The sequence below is a fragment of the Rhinoderma darwinii genome, chromosome 11 (genome assembly GCF_050947455.1).
Source record: "Rhinoderma darwinii isolate aRhiDar2 chromosome 11, aRhiDar2.hap1, whole genome shotgun sequence".
In the NCBI taxonomy this organism is placed as follows: domain Eukaryota; kingdom Metazoa; phylum Chordata; class Amphibia; order Anura; family Rhinodermatidae; genus Rhinoderma; species Rhinoderma darwinii.
In genome coordinates, this window is record NC_134697.1 from 89,034,060 (window position 1) to 89,061,228 (window position 27,169).

At 46.9% G+C, this 27,169-nt stretch overlaps 1 protein-coding gene across 1 annotated transcript in view; it reads left to right on the plus strand.

The window, feature by feature from the left end:
• Positions 1 to 2,543: 2,543 nt before the first annotated feature.
• LOC142663718 (gastrula zinc finger protein XlCGF66.1-like) overlaps positions 2,544 to 27,169 on the plus strand; it is a 28,234-nt gene continuing 3,608 nt past the window's right edge. The window contains exons 1-6 of the mRNA XM_075842507.1: positions 2,544 to 4,181; positions 6,582 to 6,696; positions 6,769 to 6,924; positions 8,791 to 8,908; positions 9,896 to 10,002; positions 10,256 to 10,367. Coding sequence (XP_075698622.1) covers positions 4,087 to 4,181; positions 6,582 to 6,696; positions 6,769 to 6,924; positions 8,791 to 8,908; positions 9,896 to 10,002; positions 10,256 to 10,367 — 703 coding nt within the window. The 5' untranslated portion in view covers positions 2,544 to 4,086. The remainder of the gene's footprint in view (positions 4,182 to 6,581; positions 6,697 to 6,768; positions 6,925 to 8,790; positions 8,909 to 9,895; positions 10,003 to 10,255; positions 10,368 to 27,169) is intronic.

Here is a 27,169-nt window from a genome sequence, read left to right on the forward strand (position 1 = left end):
TTGTCCCTGACATCCTTAGAAAGCTCTTTGGTCTTGCCCATGTTGTAGAGGTTAGAGTCAGACTGATTAATTGAGTCTGTGGACAGGAGTCTTTTATACAGGTGACCATGTAAGACAGCTGCCTTTAATGCAGGCACCAAGTTGATTTGGAGCATGTAACTGGTCTGGAGGAGGCTGAACTCTTAATGGTTGGTAGGGGATCAAATACTTATTTCTCTGTGCACAATGCAAATAAATATATATAATTTTGACTATGTGATTTTCTTTTTTTTTTTTATATATAATCTATCTCTCACTGGTAAAATTAACCTAGCCTATAAATTATAGACTGTTCATGTCTTTGACAGTGGGCAAACTTACAAAATCAGCAAGGGATCAAATACTTATTTCCTTCACTGTATATAGCGTGTATTATATACAGAGTGTATATATATAGCGTGTATTATATACAGAGTGTATATATATATAGCGTGTATTATATACAGTGTGTGTGTGTATATATATATATATATATAGCGTGTATTATATACAGTGTGTGTGTGTATATATATATATATATAGCGTGTATTATATACAGTGTATATATATATAGCGTGTATTATATACAGTGTATATATATAGCGTGTATTATATACAGTGTATATATATATATAGCGTGTATTATATACAGTGTATATATATATATATATAGCGTGTATTATATACAGTGTATAGATCTATAGCATATATTATATACAGTGTATAGATCTATAGTGTGTGTGTGTGTATATGTGTGTATATATATATATATATATATATATATATATATATATATATATAACTACCGTTCAAAAGTTTGGGGTCATCCAGACAATTTTGTGTTTTCCATGAAAACTCACACTTATATTTATCAAATGAGTTGCAAAATTACTAGAAAATATAGTCAAGACATTGACAAGGTTAGAAATAGTGATTTTTATTTGAAATAATAATTTTCTCCTTCAAACTTTGCTTTCGTCAAAGAATGCTCCATTTGCAGCAATTACAGCATTGCAGACCTTTGGCATTCTAGCTGTTAATTTGCTGAGGTAAGCTGTTAATTTCACCCCATGCTTCCAGAAGGCCCTCCCACAAGTTGTATTGGCTTGATGGGCACTTCTTGCGTACCATACGGTCAAGCTGCTCCCACAACAGCTCTATGGGGTTGAGATCTGGTGACTGCACTGGCCACTCCATTACAGATAGAATACCAGCTGCCTGCTTCTTGCCTAAATAGTTCTTGCATAATTTGGAGGTGTGCTTTGGGTCATTGTCCTGTTGTAGGATGAAATTGGCTCCAATCAAGCGCTGTCCACAGGGTATGGCATGGCGTTGCAAAATGGAGTGATAGCCTTCCTTATTCAAAATCCCTTTTACCTTGTACAAATCTCCCACTTTACCAGCACCAAAGCAACCCCAGACCATCACATTACCTCCACCATGCTTGACAGATGGCGTCAGGCACTCTTCCAGCATCTTTTCAGTTGTTCTGCGTCTCACAAATGTTCTTCTGTGTGATCCAAACACCTCAAACTTCGATTTGTCTGTCCATAACACTTTTTTCCAATCTTCCTCTGTCCAATGTCTGTGTGCTTTTGCCCATATTAATCTTTTCCTTTTATTAGCCAGTCTCAGATATGGCTTTTTCTTTGCCACTCTGCCCTGAAGGCCAGCATCCCGGAGTCGCCTCTTCACTGTAGACGTTGGCACTGGCGTTTTGCGGGTACTATTTAATGAAGCTGCCAGTTGAGGACCTGAGAGGCGTCTATTTCTCAAACTAGAGACTCTAATGTACTTGTCTTGTTGCTCAGTTGTGCAGCTGAGCCTCCCACTTCTCTTTCTACTCTGGTTAGAGCCTGTGTGTGCTATCCTCTGAAAGGAGTAGTACACACCGTTGTAGGAAATCTTCAGTTTCTTGGCAATTTCTCGCATGGAATAGCCTTCATTTCTAAGAACAGGAATAGACTGTCGAGTTTCACATGAAAGCTCTCCTTTTCTACCTATTTTGAGAGTTAATCGAACCCACAAATGTAATGCTCCAGATTCTCAACTAGCTCAAAGGAAGGTCAGTTTTATAGCTCCTCTAAACAGCAAAACTGTTTACAGCGGTGCTAACATAATTGCACGAGGGTTTTCAAGTGTTTTCTAATCATCCATTAGCCTTCTAACACAGTTAGCAAACACAATGTACCATTAGAACACTGGAGTGGTGGTTGCTGGAAATGGGCCTCTATACACCTATGTAGATATTGCATTAAAAACCAGACGTTTGCAGCTAGAATAGTCATATAGCACATTAACAATGTATAGAGTGTATTTCTGATTAATTTAATGTTATCTTCATTGAAAAAAACTGTGCTTTTCTTTCAAAAATAAGGAAATTTCTAAGTGACCCTAAACTTTTGAACGGTGGTGTATATATATAAATACCAGCATAGAACGTAGTAACGGCACCAGGACTTCAAGGCAGATGAAAAACAGGGTGAATTTATTCACCTCAACAAATAACAGCAACGTTTCAGTTCAACAGGAACCTTTCTCAAGCTGGCTTGAAGTCCTGGTGCCGTTACTACGTTCTATACTGGTATTTATCTAAAAAGAAGGGGAATTGTATATAGTTAGTACAGGATTGTAGGTTATGTATCTGTATCTATAGATATGTAACATAGGTGTGTTATATACAGTGTATAACTATAGTGTGTGTGTATATAGTACAGGGTTGTACATAGCTTTAGGCCTTATTCACACGACAGTGAAAAAAAATGCCCATTAAAAACTGATCACCTGTCAGCATCTCACGGCGGTTTTGCATCATTGTCTCTAAATTTTCATCCATTTCCAGTCCGTCTGTCTGTTTTTAATGGCCGTTTGACATCCATTTTGCATCAGTTTTTCATGGCCGTTAAAAAAACTGATGAATTTCATTGGTCAGGCGTTTTTTGTCCCAGCCCCCTAAAAATACCCAAAGGAAGGTCACATGTTCACCTAGACACTATACAGCCTCCCTGTATGTGATGCCCCACCAGCCTCCCTGTATATGATGCCACACACCTCCTGTATATGATGCCACACACCTCCTGTATATGACGCCACACACCTCCTGTATATGATGCCACATGCCTCCCTGTAGATGCCCCACCAGCCTCCCTGTATATGATGCCACACACCTCCCTGTATATGATGCCACACACCTCCCTGTATATGATGCCACACACCTCCTGTATATGATGCCACACACCTCCTGTATATGATGCCACACACCTCCTGTATATGATGCCACACACCTCCTGTATATGATGCCACACACCTCCTGTATATGATGCCACATGCCTCCCTGTAGATGCCACACCAGCCTCCCTGTAGATGCCATACCAGCCTCCCTGTAGATGCCACACCAGCCTCCCTGTAGATCATGCCACACCTGCCTCCCTGTAGATGATGCCACACCTGCCTCCCTGTAGATGATGCCACACCTGCCTCCCTGTAGATGATGCCACACCTGCCTCCCTGTAGATGATGCCACACCTGCCTCCCTGTAGATCGTGCCACACCAGCCTCTCTGTAGATGCCACACACAGCCCCCCTGTAGATAGCACCACACACGGCCTCCCTGTAGATAGCTCCACACACGGCCCCCCTGTAGATAGCACCACACACGGCCTTCCTGTAGCTAGCTCCACACACGGCCCCCCTGTAGATAGCGCCACACACGGCCCCCCTGTAGATAGCGCCACACACAGCCCCTCTGTAGATAGATCCACACACAGCCCTCCTGTAGATAACTACACACACAGCCCTCTTGTAGATAACTACACACACAGCCCCCCTGTAGATAGCTACACACACAGCCCCCCTGTAGATAGCTACACACACAGCCCCCCTGTAGATAGCTACACACACAGCCCCTCTGTAGATAGCGCCACACACAACCCCCCTGTAGATAGCTCCACACACAGCCCCCCTGTAGATAGCTCCACACAGCCCCCCTGTAGATAGCGCCACACACAGCCCCCCTGTAGATAGCGCCACACACAGCCCCCCTGCAGTCAGCAGCGATCAGCTGTTTGGATGCAGCGACCAGCGGGACATTTTGCAAACAGCCGGGACAGCGGGACAGCGGTGAGAAACCGGGACTGTCCTGCCGGATACGGGACGATTGGGAGGTATGACTTTAGTATATTATATCTGTGTATGTATAGATATGTAATATAGGTGCATATATAATGTGTATTATGTACAGTGTATATCTATAGTGTGTGTGTGTGTGTGTGTGTGTGTATAGTATAAGGTTGTATATAGTGTTAGTAAGTTATCAACTGAAAGGCCTCTATATTAGGGGCACCTTCTGTTTTAATGATTGGAAGCTCCCCTGTATGAAAATTAGACACATAACCCCCGACTTTGAACGAGGCCTGGTCATTGATTCTAGACTAGCCTGGGCCAGCCCGTCATTCCTAAGCACAAATGGGCTATAACCGCAGACGACCAGTTAGAGTGCCATTACTGTCTTAAGGGAAACAGAAATGAAAAATTCCAGTGGGCAAAAGGCAGCGAAAATAAATCGCCTGGTCAGAGAAATCCAGATTTCTGTAGCACCAATCTGATGGGAGGGTCAGAATTTGGCGCAAGCAGTATGAATCGATGAACCCTTCCTGTCAGGTGTGAACAGTACTGGCTGGTGGAGGTGGAGTAATGGTGTGGGGATTATTTTCTTAGCCCACCCTGGCCTAGTATATACAAACTAATCCTTCTCAATGATTAGAATATCATCAAAAAGTTAATTTATTTCAGTAATTCAATTCAAAATATATTCTATAGATTCATTACACACAGAGGGATCTATTTCCAGCATTTTTTTCTTTTAATGTTGATAATTATGGGAACAGTTAATGAAAACCCCAAATTTAGTGTCTCAGAAATTTAGAATATTATATAAGCCAAATTTCTAAAATGATTTTTAATACCGAAAAGTCGTCCTACTGAAAAGTCTGTCCAGTATCTGCCCTCAATACTTGGTCGGGGCTCAGACTCTGCATGAATTACTGCATCAATGCGGCGTGGCATGGAGGTGATCAGCCTGTGGCACTGCTGAGGTGTTATCAATGTGGCATGGCATGGAGGCGATCAGCCTGTGGCACTGCTGAGGTGTTACCAATGCGGCGTGGCATGGAGGCGATCAGCCTGTGGCACTGTGGAGGTGTTATCAATGTGACGTAGCATTGAGGTGATCAGCCTGTGGCACTGCTGAGGTGTTATGGAAGCCCAGGTTGCTTTGATAGCGGCCTTCAGCTCGTCTGCATTGCTGGGTTTGGTGTCTCTCATCTTCCTCTTGACAATATCCTATAGATTCTCTATGGGGTTTAGGTCAGGCAAGTTTGCTGGCCAATCAAGCAGAGTTATATTCTGGTTATTACACCAGGTATTGGTACTTTTGCAGTGTGGGCAGGTGCCAAGTCCTGCTGGAAAATGAAATCAGCATCTCCATAAAGTTGGTCAGCAGAGGGAAGCATGCAGTGCTGGGAAATGTCCTGCTAGACGCTGCGTTGACTTTGGACTTGATATAACACAGTGGACAAACACCAGCAAACTATACCCAAACCATCACTGGCTGTGCAAACTTCACACCGGACCGCAGGACACTTAGATTGATGCCTCTCCAATCCTTCTCCCGACTCTGAGGCCGAGATTTCCAAATGAAATGCAAAATTTACTTTCATCTGAAAACAGGACTTTGGACACTGAGCAGCAGACCAGTCCTTTTTCTCTTTAGCCCAGGAAAGACGCTTCTGACGTTGTCTCAAGGAATGCGACAGTTGTAGCCCATGTCCTGGATACGTCTGTGTGTGGTGGCTCTTGAAGCACTGATTCCAGCCACAGTCCTCTCCTTGTGACTCTCCACCAGATTCCTGAATGGCCTTTTCTTGACAATCCTTTCAAGGCTGCGGTTATCCCTGTTGCTTGTGCACCTTTTTCTACCACACTTTTTTCCTTCCTCTCCATTAATATGCTTGGATACAGCTCTCTGTGAACAGCCAGCTTCTTTAGCAATGTCCTTTTGTGGCTTACCCTCCTTGTGGAGGGTGTCAATGACTTGACAGTTGTCCAGAAGACAGTCAGCATCTTCCCCATGATTGTGTAACCTACTGAACTAGACTGTTGGACCATTTAAAGGCTTAGGAAACCTTTGCAGGTGTTTTGTGTTGATTCACTGATTACAGTGTCACACCATGAGTGACCAATCTTCAACTTTTACCCAATATTCTAATTTTCTGAGAGACAAAATTTTTGGTTTTCATGAACTGTTCCCATAATCTTCAACATTAAAAGAAAAAAAATGCTACACACCCACACACTAGAGGGAAACATTCAATGTAACTGAATGGTAGCCTTAAACACATGAATCCTACAGTTTCCTCCAATAGTTAATGTTCATTAAGAGGCTGGGATCTTTTTAGTTTATATATTCCAGTATGAATTTTCCTTTATAACTTCCAATTAGTGGGATTGTATACTTCATATAGAATGTTTTATAACTTGCAATAGTTTCCCTCCGGTTTCTTAAGGAGAAAAATAGATCTTCTCCTGACTGACCTTCTAATGATGGACAAGAACAGAAATGGGATGACTGAGAGAATATTAAACCTCACGCTAGAGATGATCTACCTGCTGACTGGAGAGGTGAGGGATTCTGGGAAGACGGGAGAGGTGAAGGGAATATATAAAGTGACATCAATATCTCTCCATGTACAGGATTACATAGTAGTGAAGAAGAGAACTGAAGAGGGTGAAGGACGGAGCAGGAACCAGGTTCCTATCACGATGTCTCCACCTCAATCACTAATACATAAGAGAGATCAGGAGATCCTGGACCTGACCAACAAGATCACTGAGCTGCTGACTGGAGAGGTGAGGACTGCTGGGAATACCGGGAAGGAGGTGTGTGGATGATGACTATAACCTTGTGTGTGGATGACGACTATAACCTTGTGTGTGGATGACGACTATAACCTTGTGTGTGGATGACGACTATAACCATGTGTGTGGATGACGACTATAACCATGTGTGTGGATGACGACTATAACCTTGTGTGTGGATGACGACTATAACCTTGTGTGTGGATGATGACTATAACCTTGTGTGTGGATGATGACTATAACCTTGTGTGTGGATGATGACTTTAACCTTGTGTGTGGATGACGACTGTAACCTTGTGTGTGGATGACGACTATAACCTTGTGCGTGGATGACGACTATAACCTTGTGTGTGGATGACGACTATAACCTTGTGTGTGTATGATGACTGTAACCTTGTGTGTGGATGATGACTGTAACCTTGTGTGTGGATGACGACTGTAACCTTGTGTGTGGATGACGACTATAACCTTGTGTGTGTGGATGACTACTGTAACCTTGTGTGTGTGTGTGTGTGTGTGTATGGATGATGACTGTAACCTTGTGTGTGTGTGTGTGTGTGTGTGTGTGTGTGTGTGTGTGTATCAAGCCGTTCAAGCTAGGACCTTAAATAATGTCTAACACTTTGCTTTAAAAACCAAAGACCATGGGGGGGGGGGGGGACGGACGGACGACTAGTTTGGGTCCCATTCAAGATATTGCAAAGGAGAGGCGGGCACGGCCAATTGATATCTAGGTCAGCATGTAAGGAAATACCATATCAAGCTAGAAATAAATGTATAAAAGACTGCACCTCTTAGATTGTAGCAAAATCTATATTCCATAACAATAAGAAAAAAACATTTTAAAAACAATTAAAAAGTGTGCAAACATGTGACTAACCAGACCCTCAATCTGGTTAGGGATTATATCACACATGGAGAAAAGCAAATAACCAACTACGTATATAATACAACCAAAAAGAAAAAGTGATAGCATAACCCATTACCTGGGCAGCGAAGTGGAATAATCCTATATAAATAAACCATGCAGTATCAAGGATGCAAAAAATTCAAAAAGGGTTTAGAGGTTTTTGTAAACAGGCCTGTTCAATGCCCCATAGCTCCATTTGGGTAAAGGAACCCCATGGCACAGTACTGGCATCTTTTCCATGGGTGAGTTTCTAGCCACTATACGTCTGTTTAACCAGATTGCCCATAGACTAAAACTGTCCGGACGGTCCGCGCTTGATGTGGTTTGCGCATCAGGGATATTTATGGCATGTCCACAGAATATGCCATAGATGTCAGATTGTTGCGGATCTCACCTCTGGGACCCGCAATTATCACTAGAACGGGGCCCCCTAAACCCCGTTCTACCTTTCTCTGTTTTCGCTGCCACTTGTAATTTCCAAAAGTGTAATTAGAGAACCACGTAGCTTGCTGAGCTACGCTGTTTCCGTAACTGCCATACATTTCTATGGGAATTATGAGCGTATGTCAGCGAGCTACGCTGTTTTCGGATTACATGGTCAGAAATTACAGGAACCGAGAAAAGGTAGTATGTGGTTAAGGGGGCCCCGTTCTAGAGATAGGTTTGAGTCCCAGAGGTGGGACCCTCATCAATCTGACGTTTATGGGCAAACCCCTCCAACCCTAATGGGCCAACCGTCCGGACATTTATAGTCTTTGGGCAATCCGCAAGTGCTTAAACAGTCGTAAAGTGGGTAGGAACTCACTGATGAAAAAGCTGCCAGTACCGTGCCATGGGGTTCCTTTATCCAAATGGAACCATGAGGTATTAAACAGGCCTGTGTAGAAAAAAAAAATCCCGTGGATGACCCCTATTCCCCACTGAGTTTGTATGTTAATGTGATTTAGGTTCCTATAAGGTGTCAGGATGTCACTGTCCATTTCTCCATGGAGGAGTGGGAGTATTTAGAAGGACACAAGGATCAGTATGCTGACATCATGGATAATCCGACTACCACATCACCAGGTAAGAAAAGAACTTGTCCTTTAAAGGGGTTGTCCGAGATTCAAGAAATGAAAAGGACCACAAGATATGTTATAAAATAAAAAAGCAAACATTACTCGCCTGGTAAATCATGTCCTAGTTTACTTTCCTGGAGCGATAACATGCCATGAATATACGTGACCGCTGCAGCCAATCACTGTTATTTCTCTGAGAAAGTAAACAAAGACCAGTAGGGGGCACCGGAGCATCGATGTGGGATCGGCAGGGGCTTGAATGCAGAAATGTAATGCGTTTTTTTTTTATTACATCAGGTTATTTTCTTAAACTTTTGGACAACCCCTTTTAAATGCAAACTTTAATTCACAAAGCACAACCTTATAGCAATTTAGTTTTCTTAGGCTGTTCTTGCATTTACGTTTTTTTGCTGTAGTTAAAAATGTTTATATACTTCTTTTTTTTAAATTATCCAATATATTTCTGTAATTAAAAAAACATCAAATTCTGCGGCATCACTGCAATAAAAATGGCATGTGTGAATAACGCAAAAAAACTGTAGTAGTTCATAAATGGCAGAAAAGTATAAAAAACCGAGGCCATTTTTGGAAATTAAACGTCTGCTACAATTTACAGGTCAGTTAAGTTGTGGAATTGCCACGTGTTACATGTGGATTCCAACTGATTATCACATATAAACAATGTCCCAATTTTCTTAATATTGACGTTTTGCCCCAAAGAAATTTTCGAGTTTAGTTGGCCAAAATTGCATCTAAATTTTTAAAAGGCGTACAACTTTAAAAAAAATCTGGTGCATTTCGAATTTTCTGTTTGAATTACCTTTTACACTGGCTGTAAGCAGCCATACAATTTGTACTCTTCTTTGCGCCTTTGTCAAGTAAGGCAAAATTTTGCCAATTTTGTCCCAAATTTTTGTGTTGTTTTAAAGGTGACTTTTAAACCCATGCAATTTATGCCAAAATCTGCCATTACATGAATAATTGTGGATTACAGTCACTGCAGTTGAACCCAGTAAGGAAGAAACACCAGAGAGATGTCCCAGTCCTCTATACTCCAAGAATGATCCAGAGGAAAATCAGAATGTCCCACAGGATCATCAGGTAGATCAAATTACTAAATGCTGTCTCAGGTCATTAATTTAGCATTATTCTATTTTTTATTCTTAAAATATTTAGAGAGATGATGAACTGAAATTAGGAGTTTATTATCTAACTTTCTAATGTAAATATATACGGCTGCCATCGAATATTTTGTTATCATGATCGGCGGTGGTGTAAAATTTTTGGTTTCTTTTTTAACTTTTCCAACTGTTTTCTTAATTTTACATAATTTGTTCCATATGTGGTGAATTAGGTTACACATCTGACTGATATAAAAACTGAAGACATAAGAGAAGCAGAAAAAGAGACACATGAGGATTTAACTCAGTGTAAGGAGGAGGAAATTCCTACAGACATCAGCATCGGTAAATAATCAGCATTAAATGCTGTAAAAGGTCACATATTCTCCTTGTTCAGTCTTGACAGTAATTTTTTATTCTATTTACTTCTTTGTCATGTGGGGGCCCTGGACCCATCATCCCTTATTAGGCCCCATGCACACTACCGTAAAATCGTCTGTAATTATGGGCCCATTCATTTCTATGGCCTACGGGAGGGTGTCTGTGCCGTAGAAACCTGGCGAAAAAAATAGGGCATGTCCTATTTTTTAATTTTAAGGACCGTGCTTCTATAATTTATAATGGGAGCACGGCTCGTAAAAACAGCCGGCTGTGCCCGTAAATATGAGTCGTAATTAAGGGCAAGGTCGTGTGCATAAAGCCTTAGACTCCTGCTTCTCATCTCATTTCTTGCCATTGCATTCTACCTGACAGTAGAATATTAAACACAAACCTGGAGGCAGACCTAGAAAGCACTGATAACAATATTTAGGTAAGCAAGAGGTTATAATCATTCCGCACCATCGACGCTATAAAAATACTAGTATACATTAAATAATACCATTGTGCACGTGTAATATACACTCATAGCACATATACTAGTATCTGCTATAATACATACACCATTCAGCCGTAACATTAAGGCCAATTCCAGACGGAGCTGATTTGCTGCGGAATATTCCTGCAGCAAATCTGCAGGTAGCCACAGGGAAATTTACGTAAATTGTGGGAATTTCCCTGCAGCGAATATAACAAAAGAAAAAACAAAACATTATTCTCCCCTCCTCTGGTGCTTCCCTTGTCGCCTTTGGTCTCTGTACACCCGGCTTCAAGCAATATCCAGAAATATTGTGTCATCACTTGTTTACACGTCATCGATGGAGGCTGGGTGTACAGAGAGCGGCGGGACCTGAGAAGTGTTGCCATGGGAGTAAAGTGTTTTTTACTTTAAACTTCTTTTAAACTGGAGCGTGGCCTAGGTTCTGATGTGAGAGAACGCAAGCTCCGTAGCTCCTGCTACAGACTTCCTGACATTATAATGTACATCCTGATATATCTTGCTAATGTATCTGCAAAGAGGCAGGACCTGGTATCTACAGTAGAATGTTGGGGTAGGTAAGCATTCTTGGCCTCTTGGGAATACACAAGGTTTTAGATCTTATGTATTGTTATTGGAGAAGGTACCAGATTGACATTTTTAGGTATAAGGCCTCATTCACATGACAGTAGCCATGTGCACGGCCGTGATTTTCGGGGTCGGACGGCCGCGGAGTGTCACCCGCGGGCCGCACGCAAATTGCGGGCCGTGCACATGGCCACATGCATTCATTTTTATGAGTCTGGACCGCAAAAGACGGCCTTAATAAGACATGGCTGATCTTTTTGCGGTACAGGCTTCTGGACCATGCGCGGACCGTGGAAACCACAGTCGTATGCATGGGGCCATTGAAATGAATGGGGCCGCAATTCACCCTCAGATTTCCGGGTGAATTGTGGCCGCAAAAACAAGTTTGTGTGCATGGGGCCTAAGCCTGTAATATATGTACTTCTGGGAATTGGATTCCAGAAGGGACTGGTGATTCAAGAGTTGGAGGGAGGGGGGGGGGGGGTGTTACGCAGCTGGTGGTGCCGCAACATTAAAAAGCGTTATCACATGGACGAAGCACGCATCAACACGGAAAGAATAGGCACAAGTAACTCACCAGTGGACAAGCGAAACCGAACACCGGAGATAGTAGAAGATGAAGACTATGCACAAATGGAGTGGACGGCAGATGAATAGCATTCAAGCAGTTAAGGGTATGTTCACACGTCAACGCAAAATACGTCTGAAATTCAGGCGAAAACCGCTCCTGAATTTCAGACGTTTTTACAAGTGCACGCGTTTTTGCGGCGTCCAATACGGACGTAATTGGAGCTGTGTTTCAATGGAGTCAATGAAAAACTGCTCCAATTACGTCCCAAGAAGTGTCCTGCACTTCTTTGAAGCGGGCGTAATTTTATGCGCCTTCTGTTGACAGCGACGCGTAAAATTACAGCTCGTCTGCACAGAACATCGTAAGACCCATTGCAAGCAATGGGCAGATGTTTGCCAACATATTGGAGCCGTCTTTTCAGGCGTAATTCGAGGCGTAAAACGCCTCCATTAAGTCTGAAAATAGGTCGTGTGCACATACCCTTACAGACAAATAGACGGTGGATAGGGTTTATAGCACTCACTGACCCTATTTGAATGCTATCCCACAGCAGGGCAAGACCACAGTTTGGCAGAAGACCAAACGAACAGGAAAGGCAAACAAAGCAGTGGAACTACTGATCCCAGGATTCAGTTTAAGCCGCTATACAAAAACTAGATCTCTCAGAAGACCAACAGGTCTCACAGTACAAACAAATACACAGAAAAACAAGGAATAGGGTCCCAAACAAGAATATGTAGCACATGCCATAAAAAGTATAACCAGCACCTGAGTAATCCAGGCGTGAAGTTTATATAGGCCCAAAAAAGGTATTCCACTCAGGCAAAGCTAAATAATGACCAAATCCAGATTCAGACCAAAGGCATTGTCTGACAAAGCCCAAACACAGAAATAACAAAATCATTGATGAGCAGTAGTCCTCCTGCTAATCGTAAAGGGGGGTTATTGTTACGTTTTGAAAGTTTGTATTGCTTCTCAATCCTGTTTGCCATGAAAAAAATCCTTAGGTAATCCGATACCATAGGATTTGCTTGCGGATTTCTTCTTGCTCTTTTAGTATAATGGGAAAAATCCGCGAAAATTCACACCGCAGGTCAATTTCTGCGCCGAATAATCTGCATGAAGGTGAGTTTTGTTAAAATCTCATCCACTTTTCTACTACTGTATGCTGCTGTGAATTTTCTGTCCACAAATCCGGATGGAAAATACATTAAAAATCTGTTTTATGTGATTGTAGCCTAAAACCATTGACATGAAAAACATTGATTATCTCGCTACAATGGCAAGGGTAGGATTTACTGGGTAGCAAGTGAGCAGTCAGTTCTTGAAGTTATGCAGGAAAAAGCGTAAGGGCAAGCGTAAGGATCTGACAGACTGACAAAAAACAAATTGTGATGGCTAGACGACACTCTACACAACGGCAGGGGTGTTCCGGTATGCAATAGTTAATACCTACAATGGGTGAACTGGCAACAGGATCTTGCGCGGCCAAGGCTCAGTGAGTGATGTGTGTGTGGAGCAAAGGCTAGCCCATTTCGTTCGAGTTACTGTCGCACATATTGGTGAAAAATTTAATGCTGATAACGATAAAAAGGTTTCGACACACAGGGCATTGCAGATTGCTGTCTTTGAAGCGCCTACAATGGACACGTAAGCATCAGAACTGGACCATGGAAGAAGGTGACCTGGTCTGGTGAATTACCTTTTCCTTTACATCATGTGGACTGCTAGGTGCGCGTGCGTCGCTTACCTTTGGAAGAGATGGCACCAAGATGCACTATGGGAAGAAGGCAAGCCAGCAGAGGCAGTGTGATGCTCTGGGCAATGTTCTGCTCTGACCTGGGATTTAAGAGGATAATACTTTGACACGCACCACTTACCTACCTAACCATTGTTGTAGGCGAAGTACATTACTTAATGGTAACAGTATTTCCTAATGCCAGTGACCTCTTGAAGCAGAATATTGCTCCCTGCCAAACGTCAAAAATTGTTCCACTCGGCCGCTGGGTGCTGACTCTGCCGTCATGGCTTTTCAGGAGTGGAATCCCCGGCCAGAGTCTTGACGGGGATTCTGCTTCTAGAGGGAGCCCCTGTCTAGGAGGCGGGGTAACTAGCACTGTAGCAGCCATAGCGGCTGCCACAGGGCCTGCAGCATGAGGGGGCCCATGCTGTCCGCCATCACGGCCCCCACATGCCCAGTGGCCCCCCTAGCAGCCGCTATGGCTGCTAAAGTAGTAGCGACGCCACATTCTCCCCGCTCTGCCATTTACTACGCTACAGGCTCCCAGGCAGAGAGCTAGTAGCTAATAGCGCTCTGCTCGGGACACCGGCTCTGGGGAAGCCCCAGACATCACTGTCCATATATGGACAGTGATGTCAGAAGGAGAGACTGAGTCCCAGGCAGAGCGCTAGAAGCGGCTCAGCTCCGGGACTCCGTCTCTGAGGAAATCGCTGACATCGCTGTCCATATATGGACCGTGATGTCAGGAGCAGTGCCCCAGGCAGAGCACTAGTAGCCCTCTGTCTAGGACTTTGGTTCTGGGGTTGGCCCTGACATCCCTTTCCATATATGGACACTGATGTCAGGGGCTTCCCCAGAGATGGAGTACCGGAGCAGAGTCTTTACTAGCGCTCTGCCCAGGACTTCTGCTCTGCTCCGGACAACTCTTTCCTTATAAGGACAATGATGTCAGGAGCAGAGCAGGAGTCCAAGGCAGAGTGCTAGTAGAGCTCTGCCTGGGACTATGGCTCTGGGGTTGCCCCTGACAACACTGTCCATATATGGACAGTGACGTCAGCGGATTCTCCTAAAGTGGAATCCCCACCTAGAGCATCGGCAATGCTTTGGCTCGGGATTCCACTCCTAGAGGGAGCCCCAAAGATGCTACCTACAGGGCTGGGGGCTGTGTGGCACTATCTGGGAGGGGGGACTGTGTGGAACTACCTAGGAAAGGGACTGTATGGCACTATTTGAGATGTAGGGGCTGTGTGGCACTACCTGGGAGGTGGGGGCTGTGTGGCACTATCTCCAGAGGGCACTTACTTTATGGGGGTACAAACTGGGGGGCCTAAGTTCTATATGGGGGCATAAACAGGGCCTAATGTCTATGGGGGGGCACAAAGTTCTGTTTTCTGCCATTTTACTGCCGCCGTGAGTTCCCCGGCAAAGGAGCCTACTAAGTCTGTATCGCCCGAGGGCCCACATAAACCTTGAGCTGGCCCTATTCTAACATCTTGGTGCCAGATACCACAGGGCACTTTGAGTGGTCTGGTGGAGTCCATGCCTTGATGGGTCCAAACTGTTTTCCCAAAAGTCCTAGTTTTTGTCTACTTGTTCATGGGCAAACCTTTTAGTTTTGCCCTAGTTCTTTCTGGATATCAAAAGTTTCCTCCTGGCACACATCTCATGTAGTTCTAGCTTGTGCAGCCTCTTTCTAACGTAGATTCAAGCCATGTACTTTGAGATTAGTATTTCGATTTCTTTTTCTTTTTTAACATGTTTTTTTTAACCCATTCAGATACACATCATAAAAGTGGACAAAAACATCTTGAATTGATAAATAGTAGCAATCGGCAAAAAAAAATGACTTAGGCCTCATGCACACAACCGTAGCCATGTGCACGGCCGTGATTTTCGGGTCGGCCGGCAGCGGACTGTCAGCCGCGAGCCGCCCGCAAATCGCGGGCCATGCACATGGCCGCCGCCATTGTTTTCAATGAGCAGGACCGCAGAAGACGGCCGTATTAAGACATGCCTGTTCTTTCTGCGGTGCGAGCTCCCGGGCCATGCAAAGACCGCAAAAACTACGGTCGTGTGCATGGCCCCATAGAAATGAATGGGGCTGCAATTCTCCCGTGGATTTTCGGGGGAATTGCGGCCGCAACAGCACGTTCGTGTGCATGGGGCCTAAGTTGGAAAGATACATCATATGGCCAAAAGTATATGAAGACCTGAACATCACACCTATATGTGACGTTAACATACATGGGCGTTAATATGAAGTTGGGCCCTCTTTTGTGGCTAGAACATCCTCCACTTTTCAGGGAGGGTCTTCCACAAGATTTTGGAGTGTGTCTATTGGACATGGAGGTTCGGCTCGCAATCTGTGTCTCCATTATAAAGGTTTTTTTTTAGGGATCAGGTCAGGGTTCTGTGCATCCAAGAGATAAGAGGGTAAAAACTGAATGTCTGAGGGCGCAGCCGTGCAGAAAATTACGTTTTATTTTGTACAATAAAACAACAACAATAATTGTGTTTCAAGGCCGTACCGGCCCCTTCGTCAGGTCGAGTACAAGTGATTAGTCCATTATCAATGTTTGTGGTTATATAGCCGGTTTTAGAAGTTGGTAGTCGAGATGACTACCGGGTTAGGTTATAGGTCAGATGGTCACTTATATAAGCAAAGTACGGCAATGACATTTAAAAAGCTATTCACTTAAAACAAACCATTTTTGCAATGATATAGAAGACCATAAAAAAGGATGATGATAGAATTTCAAAAGATAGGCGTTATATAAATAATAGTATAAAAATGATTAGAAACAAGGGGATATCTATATATATATATATATATATATATATATATATATATATATATATATACTCCTGTCAAATGGAGTGTCTTTTAAGAGCTATACTTCTTGGCTTAGACTGAATGTAGAATTTTTGTATATATTTTATTGTTCTGATTTTAAACGTTCTTAGTTCAGAGCTGTCAGTGGCGTATGCCGTCGTCATGGTTATATGACGGTCCTGAATGTGAGTCATCTGTGCAGAGCGCACTGCTGCCGGTAAGAGGAGAGAGCCGGACAGTTTAAGGAGGATTTTACAGATCAAGAGATGATTATAAAGGCCGAGAATATACAGAAGAACGGGAGAGGGGAGCTGCCTGTATTACATCCCACAACTGTGAGTATTTATGTGTGTAAGTGAAAGAGCACCATGCGCATTTAAGCATAGCTCCCAACCGTCCCGGATCCGGCGGGCAGTCCCGGTTTCTCACCGCTGTTCCGCCGTCCCGGGCGGTCTGAAAAATGTCCCGCTGGGCGCCGCGGTGCCCTGGGCGCAACTCGGAGGTAGGGAAGAGGGGGGTACCACAGAGCATGTAGGAGGGATCACCACTGTCGGTAACGCAATTCATGAGACACAACTCCTTGGTGCAACTTCTTTACTGTTATAAACACGTACAGGAACTTCTCTTCAGCAATAACACGTACAGAAACTTCTCTTCAGCAATAACACGTACAGAAACGTCTCTTTAGTGGAGCAGACAGGAATCCTGAGGTTGGGGACTTCGATCCCGCTGGAAGTCCCCCGGAGAGAGGTTGTGCCTGAACCCACGTTGCCAGGCTTGGCTACGGACACGCCGCTGTCAGTCATGGCGGGAGCTACCCGCTACTGGCAGCCTACCCTAGGGTAAGAGTCACACTCTCGGCCCATGGGACGCGTCGTGGGAATCAGTGAACTACCGTACCTACTGGCACCATCACGGGTCCTTGCGGAGCTATCCGCTACCTTTCGCGACAAACCCTCTCTCTCCTCGGACGCCTCGGACGCAACTGAACAAGTGAGGTTGACACTAACGGGTGTACAAGTCCATCTAATAGTCCAATAAGTCCCGTCATACCGACCGTTACCGCTGTCTGCCCCTTTTCCAACAATATTCGTCAATAACAGTTCAAAGCATCCTTACGGGCGGTGATTACAGATATCATACACTCTTGGGTAAACGCAGGGACACCGGCAAGGGTAATGAGATAGCACGTCTGAACTTGGGCCTTGCTCAGGCTGAGCTGTCTGTTCCTTTAAGGACTAGTCTTCTGGGCGCACTGTGGCGGTGTTTAACGAGGGACGTCACTCCTGGGAAGAGTCACTGGATATGACAAGGGCACTTTCTCTAGGACGGGACCTGGGCTCCTGGTCAGGGGGTTTACGGTCTATGACCGGTACCTGTGGCTGTTCGCACACTCTGTTGTGCTCCCGACGGTCCTCTGTCCTTCCGGATGACTGCGGTGGACACACTCCGCTGCTGTTCTCCTCTTCATTCTGCGATGGCTGCAGTGTAAAACACACGTGCTGGCAGGCTACTGCTTCCCTCTGCCAACCAACCTTCTCTGCTGAGCTCAATCACCCTGTCCGGACACCGGCTCTGCTGGGCTCTCTCCTCTTTCCCGGGCACCAGCTCTACTGGGCTCTCTCCCCTTTCACTTCTTGCACTCATGGCACACTCCTCCTATCCAGTGCTGCCGTCCTTCTCCTCTTTCCCACCTTGCCACGCCTTTCTTCTTCTCTCTCCCGCTCACACACACTTCCGGTCCTCTCTCCCGCTCACACCCACTTCTGGTACTCTCTCGCCTGCCACGTGACGGCCCTCCTCCTTCCTCCCTTCCAGCTCGCATCGCGAGACTTCGCCTGCTTCCGGCTGACAGAGCGCCCGCTCGTGGCTGTCGGCAGAGCGGCCATTTCAATGACGACCAGGACGCTCCTCTGTTCGGGAGACGGACTCCTGAATCAAAGACCGGCCGCGTCCCTGCGTTGTCCCCCGGAGCGACAGGTAAGTGCACCCCTTACACTTCCCGCCCGGTTATCAAGTGCAATCCTCAGCACTAAACTTCATAATCTTGCAAATAAGCCGGTTGTCGGTTGCGACTACACCTCTGAGGGTAATGCAATCCACGGTTCACTTCCGTGGCAGGTGTCTCCCCACAGTTCGTTGGACTCGCTGCCTCGGTCGGTAGCGGTTCCCATGTTACACTAGGGTCAATTGCTGGAACCATCAACCACCAATCTCCGTCAGTACTCATCGGTGGAGTATCCTGCGGATCTTCTTGCCTTGATGACGTGATCAAGTCTGGTGTCAGAAAGGTACATGGCCGCAACAGGTTGCGATGCAGCCTTCTGCTCAGTCCCTGGTCACCCTCTGGTCGCACTTCATACACAGGAAGCCGCCGGGGTCGACGCGTTTTATCTCCACATATGGTTTCCTCTCCCATCGGGGCTCCAGCTTACGGCCACGCGCTGCCCTGCGATTCCACACCAACACTTGATCCCCAGCATGAAATGTTTGCTGGCGTTCTTCCGTAGGGGGCAGGCTCTCTGTGGACCGAGCTCTCTCCATTTCGCCCTTCGCTGCACTCAACCGCCGTTGGTGTTCCTGTACTCATTGCGACGGGGATCGGTTGACTTCCACCTCCGGCGTTTCTAACAGAAGATCCAAAGGAACCTGGCTTGGTCGGCCGAACATCAATTGATATGGGGTATACCCGGTAGCTCGATGCACAGTGTTGTTCTAGGCCCATACCAGGTCGTCCACATATTCAGGCCACCGTTCTTGCCGTTCGTCCCCTATGGTCTTTAATAGCCCGAGCAAGGTGCGATTTTAACTTTTCACAAGCCCCATTCCCTTGTGGGTGATATGGTGTCTTTCTAGATTTTCGGATTCCGTGTAAGATACACAGCTCACAGAAGAGATCCGACTCTAAATTCGGTCCTTGATCCGGCAAGATGTGTCTGGGGCACCCATACGGACGGATAACATGCTTCCACAACGCAGCCGCGGTCGTCGGAGCAGTCTGGTCCCGCGTAGGAATCACCACGGCAAATTTAGAAAAATGGTCCAAGCATACTAACGCATATCGGTACCCCGATGTAACTTCTTGGACTGTTAAGAAGTCTACCGTCAGCAGTTCTAGTGGCTCACCCGTCACGATGGTCATGGGCCTCTACGACTGTTCTGTCGCCTTGTGTAGGACACACTCGGTGCATTCCTTGTAGACATCTCTCATTATTTCTTCCATGTTTGGAGCATAGAAGTGATTCCTGATGATCTGTACAGTCTTTTCCACTGCAAAATGACCTCGGTTCTCGTGCATCCACTTACACACGGGCTTCACGTCTGCTATGGGCAATACCAACTGCCATATGTTGCGATGTTCCCGAGGTGCCCACACTCTTCTATACAATACTCCATCATGGTGTTAAGTCGTTCCAACTGCCGAACCAATGCTTTAGCTGGTGCCGACAATATGCTTCGCTCTGCTGCCGTGGGCCTTCCCTGCCGACGCACCCACTTGTCGATTATTTTGATGTCCGGGTCTTACTATTGCCGCTTCTTCCACTCGCCCCTATCATACATCTCAGTAAGATACTCAATCCCGTGTATCGCTGTCACTACCCGTTGCTGCTGCATTTGGGAATGAACCACGCCTAGTGGGGGTATCTCTACTTCTTCCCGTTCATCATCCACCTCTACAACCAGGGTCTCACACGGCTGTCGGGAGAGTGCATTGGCGTTGGTATGGTTCTTACCGGGTTTGTAACGAATGGTATAGTTGAATCGAGCCAGTCGGGCTATACATCGTTGTTTCATCGCCCCCAGTTTTGCCGTTCCAAGATACGCCAGGGGATTGTTATCCGTGTAAATTTCCGCTTGACTTCCGACCAGGTATTCGGCAAACCGTTCGGTAACAGCCCACATGATGGCCAATAACTTGAGCCTGAACCAGCTGTAATTGGTTGGATTACGTTCTGACGGCCGCAAGCTACGGCTACCATAGGCGATAACGCGCTCCACGTCTCCTTGCTGCTGGGCCAGGACCGCTCCCAGTCCCTTCAGACTAGCATCAGTGTACAGTCGGAATGGCTGGGTGAAGTCTGCAAAAGCGAGGATGGGTGCTGTCATCAGCTGGGTCTTCAGTGCTTCGAATGCCGCTTGTTGTGGCTCCTGCCATTGTTCCCCTATACTGGGGCTTCGGCTCCCCTTCTTTTGTGTGGGTTGTCCACAGAGGAGTTGATTCAAAGGACTTGCAATTTTTGCGAAGTCTCGGATGTATCTCAGATAGTAACCGACCAGTCCGAGATAGGCTCGTATTTCTGTGGTGTTCTGCAGAATGGCCCACTCCTGTATGGCTTTGATCTTCTCTGGGTCAGGTGCAATTCCTGCTGCATTCACGACATGGCCTAGGTACTTGATCTGCTGGCGGCCCAGTCGGCATTTACTGGGTCTTAGTTTGAGTCCATACTTTCCCAATCGTTCCAACACAACCTGTAGATGCCGCAAGTGCTCTGGGAAGGTCTTTGAGAAAATGACAATATCATCCAAGTAGATCAAGACTGACTCATAGTTTAGATCTCCCAAACAATGCTCTATTAGCCGTTGGAAAGTACTGGGCGCATTTGTTAGCCCGAACGGCATCCGGTTGAATTCGAACAAGCCCGACGGGGTGATGAACGCCGTCTTCTCCTTATCCTCTTCCTTCATGGGTACCTGCCAATACCCACTGGCTAAATCAAGCGTCATATAGTATCGAGCCTCCTGCATGGCTGTTAATGATTCCTACACTCGGGGAAGTGGGTAGGCGTTCCGATGAGTACAGGCGTTCAACTTGCGGTAATCAACACAAAACCGGAGCGACCCATCCTTCTTCCTTACCAGGACAATCGGGGCTGCCCATGGGCTCTGACTCTCTCTGATTACTTGCCCATCTAACATCTTCTGTAGGAGCTCTTTTACCTCCCAATACACAGCGGGTGGTATATTGCGATATCGCTCCCTGATAGGAGGTGCCGCCCCCGTGTGAATCCCATGTTCAATGGTAGTGGTGCGTCCAAAGTCCTCTTCATGCTGAGCGAAAACCCAGCCGAAGCATCGCAGAAGCGTCCTCAGTTGGTCCTCCGACCTGGTATCTGGGGCTACCCCGTCCAGTTCGAGTTGGCGCCACAGTCGGTCAGTCTGTTAGTTCACGTCAGCCTCACTCCTTTCATCTCCTGACGATGTCTCTTTTAGAGTTTCGGCCATGGACGGGTCCGTCACGTCCTCTGGCCTAACCATCTCCACATTAGCTAGTACCGTGCCGGACAGTATTTCGACCACCCCTTGGGTCGGATTCAGCACTCTGACTGTCGCCATGCCTTTGATTATCCGACACACTGTTCTTCCTACCACCCAGGGTTGTGTACTCTGAGGACTTCGCATTGGTTCTACCATGACCATTGCATCCCTCAAGCGATGATGAGTCCCTACGGAAAGGGGAATAGTGACTTCCTCTAGAGGTGGTACTTGCAGCACCGTTTTACCTGGGGCCCTCACCAAGCCCACTCGCCCCTGCAGTGTCTTCAAGTCCGCTTGCCATTGGCAGATTTGATGCACATGAAATAAAGCTTGCCATGCGGTCTGATCGGTTGCCAGCTCCTCCCACCGGGCACCGCTCATCTCGTTGAACATCATGCCATGTATTTCCTGCAACACATTCATGCCAATTATAACAGGTATACCCGGCCTTGCACAATTATGTACTACCACAATACCAGCCAGGGGGAAATTACGATTAAACACTTCTAATTCTAACCACGTAACCCCAGCAATGGGAATTGGCAGGCTATTAGCCGCCGTAAGTTCCATCCAGGGTGCTTCTAGAGTCTGTCGACCTTGAAACTATTCATGGAACAACTGATAGGTCATGGTGGTTACCTCTGAACCAGTGTCAATAAGGCAAGGGACTTTAACCCCTCCCGATCATGGCTGTAACTACGGGGCATTTTCCTGTCAAAAGTTCCACCCTTCCTTTTGGGCCTGTCGATGGAATGCCCGCAGCTTGGCCCTCAGCGGTGGGGTACCTTAGTTTAAAGGTGGCTGTTCCCGTCTTGGATAGCATCTCATACTGCATTCTCTGGCGAAATGACCCGGCTGATCACACTGCCAACAGCGTCGGGGCCCTCCTTGTGTCGATCTGAGTGAACGAGGGAGCTGTTCCGGTCGATCGGCCATTACTCTCAATTGGGCGACATCTGTCTTTAATTCCCGAATAGCTTCCTTGACATCCCGGGCGAACTCTGTGAACACTGCTTCTGGCCGTCCGCTACCTCTTGGAGATGGCTCGGGGGTACCCACGTTTTGAAGGGCCATGCTAGCCTCTCCCAACTCCTCTCGATGTACTTCGAGCACTTCTCGTAACACCTCACTCATCGTGGGGGTTACCCGGACGAGGTCTCTCGCGGCGCGCCTCAGGGTCCGGCTGTCCAGACCGGAACACAAACTGGTCTCGCACTATTCGGTCCGGCTCTGGTAAGACTGCGCACCCTGCGGGATCCTTCCTTACTAGTCGACTCCACATTCCTTGTAGTCCTACCGCAAATTGCTGGAGTGATTCACCGTTCCTCTGTACCCTGGTATAGAATTTCTTCCGAAGATCGGCGGCTGAGGTGACATCTCCATAGAGGGATTCCAATCAGCTGATGATTGCTTCTAACGTATCGCGGTGCTCTCGCGGTAAGACCAAGACAGCTTGTCTAGCGTCCCCTTCGAGTGAGTTGAATGCCAGGTCGGCTTGGTGGGTCACAGGTACCTGGAATAACCGGGCCACAGTACGAACTCGTTTCATCCAGTCTGCAATCGATACGCTCTTTCCGTCAAACTTGGGGATGTTCATTAGAGCGGCCCCCATGGGTATCATTACGGTCGGTGTCGGCGGTAGTGTTCTGCTGCTTGACGGTTCCATCGTGGCGAGGTTTCAGATCCTGCCGACTACGCCAAATATGTAGGAGGGATCATCACTGTCGGTAACGCAATTCACGAGACACAACTCCTTGGTGCAACTTCTTTACTGTTATAAACACGTACAGGGATTTCTCTTCCTGCAATAACACGTACAGGAACTTCTCTTCAGCAACAACACGTACAGAAACTTTTCTTTAGTGGAGCAGACAGGAATCCTGAGGTTGGGGACTTAGATCCCGCTGGAAGTCCCCCGGAGAGAGGTTGTGCCTGAACCCACGTTGCCAGGCTTGGCTACGGACACGCCGCTGTCAGTCACGGCGGGAGCTACCCGCTACTGGCAGCCTACCCTAGGGTAAGAGTCACACTCTCGGCCCTTGGGTTGCATCGTGAGAATCCGTGAACTACCGTACCTACTGGCACAGTCACGAGTACTTGCGGAGCTATCCGCTACCTTTCGCGACAAAGCCTCTCTCTCCGAACGTTGGACACACCTAGGACGCAACTGAACAGGTGAGGTTGACACTAACGGGTGTACAAGTCCATCTAATAGTCCAATAAGTCCCGTCAACCCGACTGTTCCCTCTGTCTGCCCCTTTTCCAACAATATTCGTCAATAACAGTTCAAAGCATCCTTACGGGCGGTGATTACAGATATCATACACTCTTGGGTAAACGCAGGGACACCGGCACGGGTAATGAGATAGCACGTCTGATCTTGGGCCTAGCTCAGGCTGAGTTGTCTGTCCCTTTAAGGACTAGTCTTCTGGGCGCACTGTGGTGGTGTTTAACGAGGGACGTCACTCCTGGGAAGAGTCACTGGATATGACAAGGGCACTTTCTCTAGGACGGGACCTGGGCTCCTGGTCAGGGGGTTTACGGTCTATGACCGATACCTGTGGCTGTTGGCACACTCCGTTGTGCTCCGGACGGTCCTCTGTCATTCTGAATGACTGCGGTGGATGCACTCCGCTGCTGTTCTCCTCTTCCTTCTGCGATGGCTGCAGTGGAAAACACACGTGCTGGCAGGCTCCTTCTTGCCTCTGCCAACCAACCTTCTCTGCTGAGCTCAATCACCCTGTCCGGACACCGGCTCTGCTGGGCTCTCTCCTCTTTCCCGGACACCGGCTCTGCTGGGCTCTTTCCCCTTTCACTTCTTGCACTCGTCGGCACACTCCTCTGTCCAGTGCTGCCGTCCTTTTCCTCTCTCCCACCTTGCCGCGCCTCTCTTCTTCTCTCTCCCGCTTACACACACTTCCGGTCCTCTCTCCCGCTCACACACACTTCCGGTCCTCTCTCGCCTTCCACGTGATGGCCCCTCCTCCTTCCTCCCTTCCAGCTCGCATCGCGAGACTTCGCCTGCTTCCGGCTGACGGAGTGCCCGCTCCTGGCTGTCGGCAGAGCGGCCGTTTCCATGACGACCAGGACGCTCCTCCGTTCGGGAGACGGACTTCCGAATCAAAGACCGGCCGCGTCCCCGGAGCGACAGGTAAGTGCACCCCGTACAAGCAGCTGTATCAAAACAGCTGATCGCTGCTGACAGGCGCCCTGCATGCCGAACAACTGCAGCAGCGATCAGCATCAGAAGGAGGCAGGAGGTCTTGCGGTGGCGTTCTGACTGGGGTCGATGCCGGCCCGGGAGTGGACCAGTCCAGTCACCTGACCTGTCATCTGACCTCACCCGTCAGGTGACTGATCTGGTCCACTCCCGGGCCAGCACCAACTCCATTCAGAACCCCGCCTTCTCCTAATGGTGAGTGACGTCAGGCTGACCGGAGAGTGGTAGCAGTAAGCTACCTCTACCGCTCTCCGCTCTGGCGGCAGTGTGGCGCAAAGTACAAGGGAGAGGGAGGTTGTGTGGCACTATGTAAAAGGGGGAGGGGGGGTTGTGTGGCACTATGTAGAAGGGGGAGGGGGGGTTGTGTGGCACTATGTACAAGGGAGAGGGGGGTTGTGTGGCACTATGTACAAGGGGGAGGGGGGGTTGTGTGGCACTATGTACAAGGGGGAGGGGGGTTGTGTGGCACTATGTACAAGGGGGGAGGGGGTTGTGTGGCGCTATTTACAGGGGGGCTGTGTGTGGCGCTATCTACACACAGCCCCCCCTTGTAAATATTACTGACTTTATATTTTTTGTTTTGCAGCTTCCACTGGACTGTTTGGACTACGTCGTAGATATGTTGGACTACTGAGATGATCTAAAAAAAATGTAAATAAAATTGTGAAAGAGGGTTGTGTGGGAGAATTCTGATTTCAATAACAAAATATTTTCTTATGTCTGTGTTTTTTTTAAATAATTTATAAGCGCCTTGGTAATGGCATTTGTCTGATTGACAATGTCCATTACTAAGGTGGAGCTTAGTGTTAGCCAGTAAAAAGGCTGCAACTAGCCCCCCCATTATTGCCCCAGTCCCCACCACCACCAGGTGTGCTGGGAAGAGCCGGGTACGATCCAGTACCTGACAATCTGTAGTGATGGGCGGGCACTGAGGTGGCAGCAGGCTGGTATTATGAGGAAAAAACCATGGCCCTCCCCACCCTTGTAATGCTAGGCTGCTGCTATGTTGTACTATTAAAAATGGAGGGGACCCCCCACGTCGTTTAAAAAAAAAAAAGAAGAAAACGACGTGGGGTCCCCTACATTTTCATAACCAGCCAAGTACAACATAGCAGCAGCAGGCTAGCATTACCAGGGTGGGAAGGGTCACTGTTTCCTGCCCCTCCCTGCCTAATAATACCAGCCTGTGGCCGCCTCAGTGCCCGCCCATCACTACAGATGGTCAGGTACCCAGCAGCCCTGTTGGCGGTGGGTTCCAGGGTAATAATGGGGGGTTAGTTGCAGCCTTTTTACTGGCTCACACTAAGCCCCACCTTAGTAATGGACGCAGTCAATCAGACAACTGCCATTACCAAGGCGCTATTAAAGTATTAAAAAAAAGAGACATAAGAAAATATTTTCTTTCGAAATAAGAACTCCCCCACACAACACTCTTTCACCATTTTATTTGAAAAAAAATAATCATCGAAGTAGTCCAACGAATCTGCGACGTAGTCCAAGCAGTCCTGTGGAACCTGCAAAACAAAAAAAAAATAAAGTTGGTAATATGAAAAAAAAACAAAACTTCTCACCTCTAGCGACTTCTTCCCGGCGCTGCAATAGAAAGTAGACGTCAATGAAAAATAATTCCCCTTCATGTAACTCTGCTACCTGTCAGCTGAAAAGTCATCCACCACAGGGAAAAATTGTGTTTCTTTGTGGTATTCCATCATGGGGAAACATTTTGGGGATGATTTTTCCCACGACTGGTAGCAGAGTTACACAACTGGAAATACAATTCCCCATAATGTAACTCTGCTACCTATCAATTGAAAAGTCATCCACCTCAGGGTCTCCCTCTTGACTTTCATTGTTCTCAGCCTTTTGGTTTGTCCTGCCGCTGCTGCTGCCGTGAGAAGCAAATATTATACCCAAGATAGGAAAAGTAACACAAAGACGACATAACCGGATCCATAATATCTGTGATATCCAGACAGTCTAGAGATCCGCAGTGAGAATATGCTCTTGTTATTTGAAGAAGAATCTGGCCGGGAGTTGATGTGCTTATGCGGGATATTGGGCGTGGTTAGGAGGTGTGGCTTA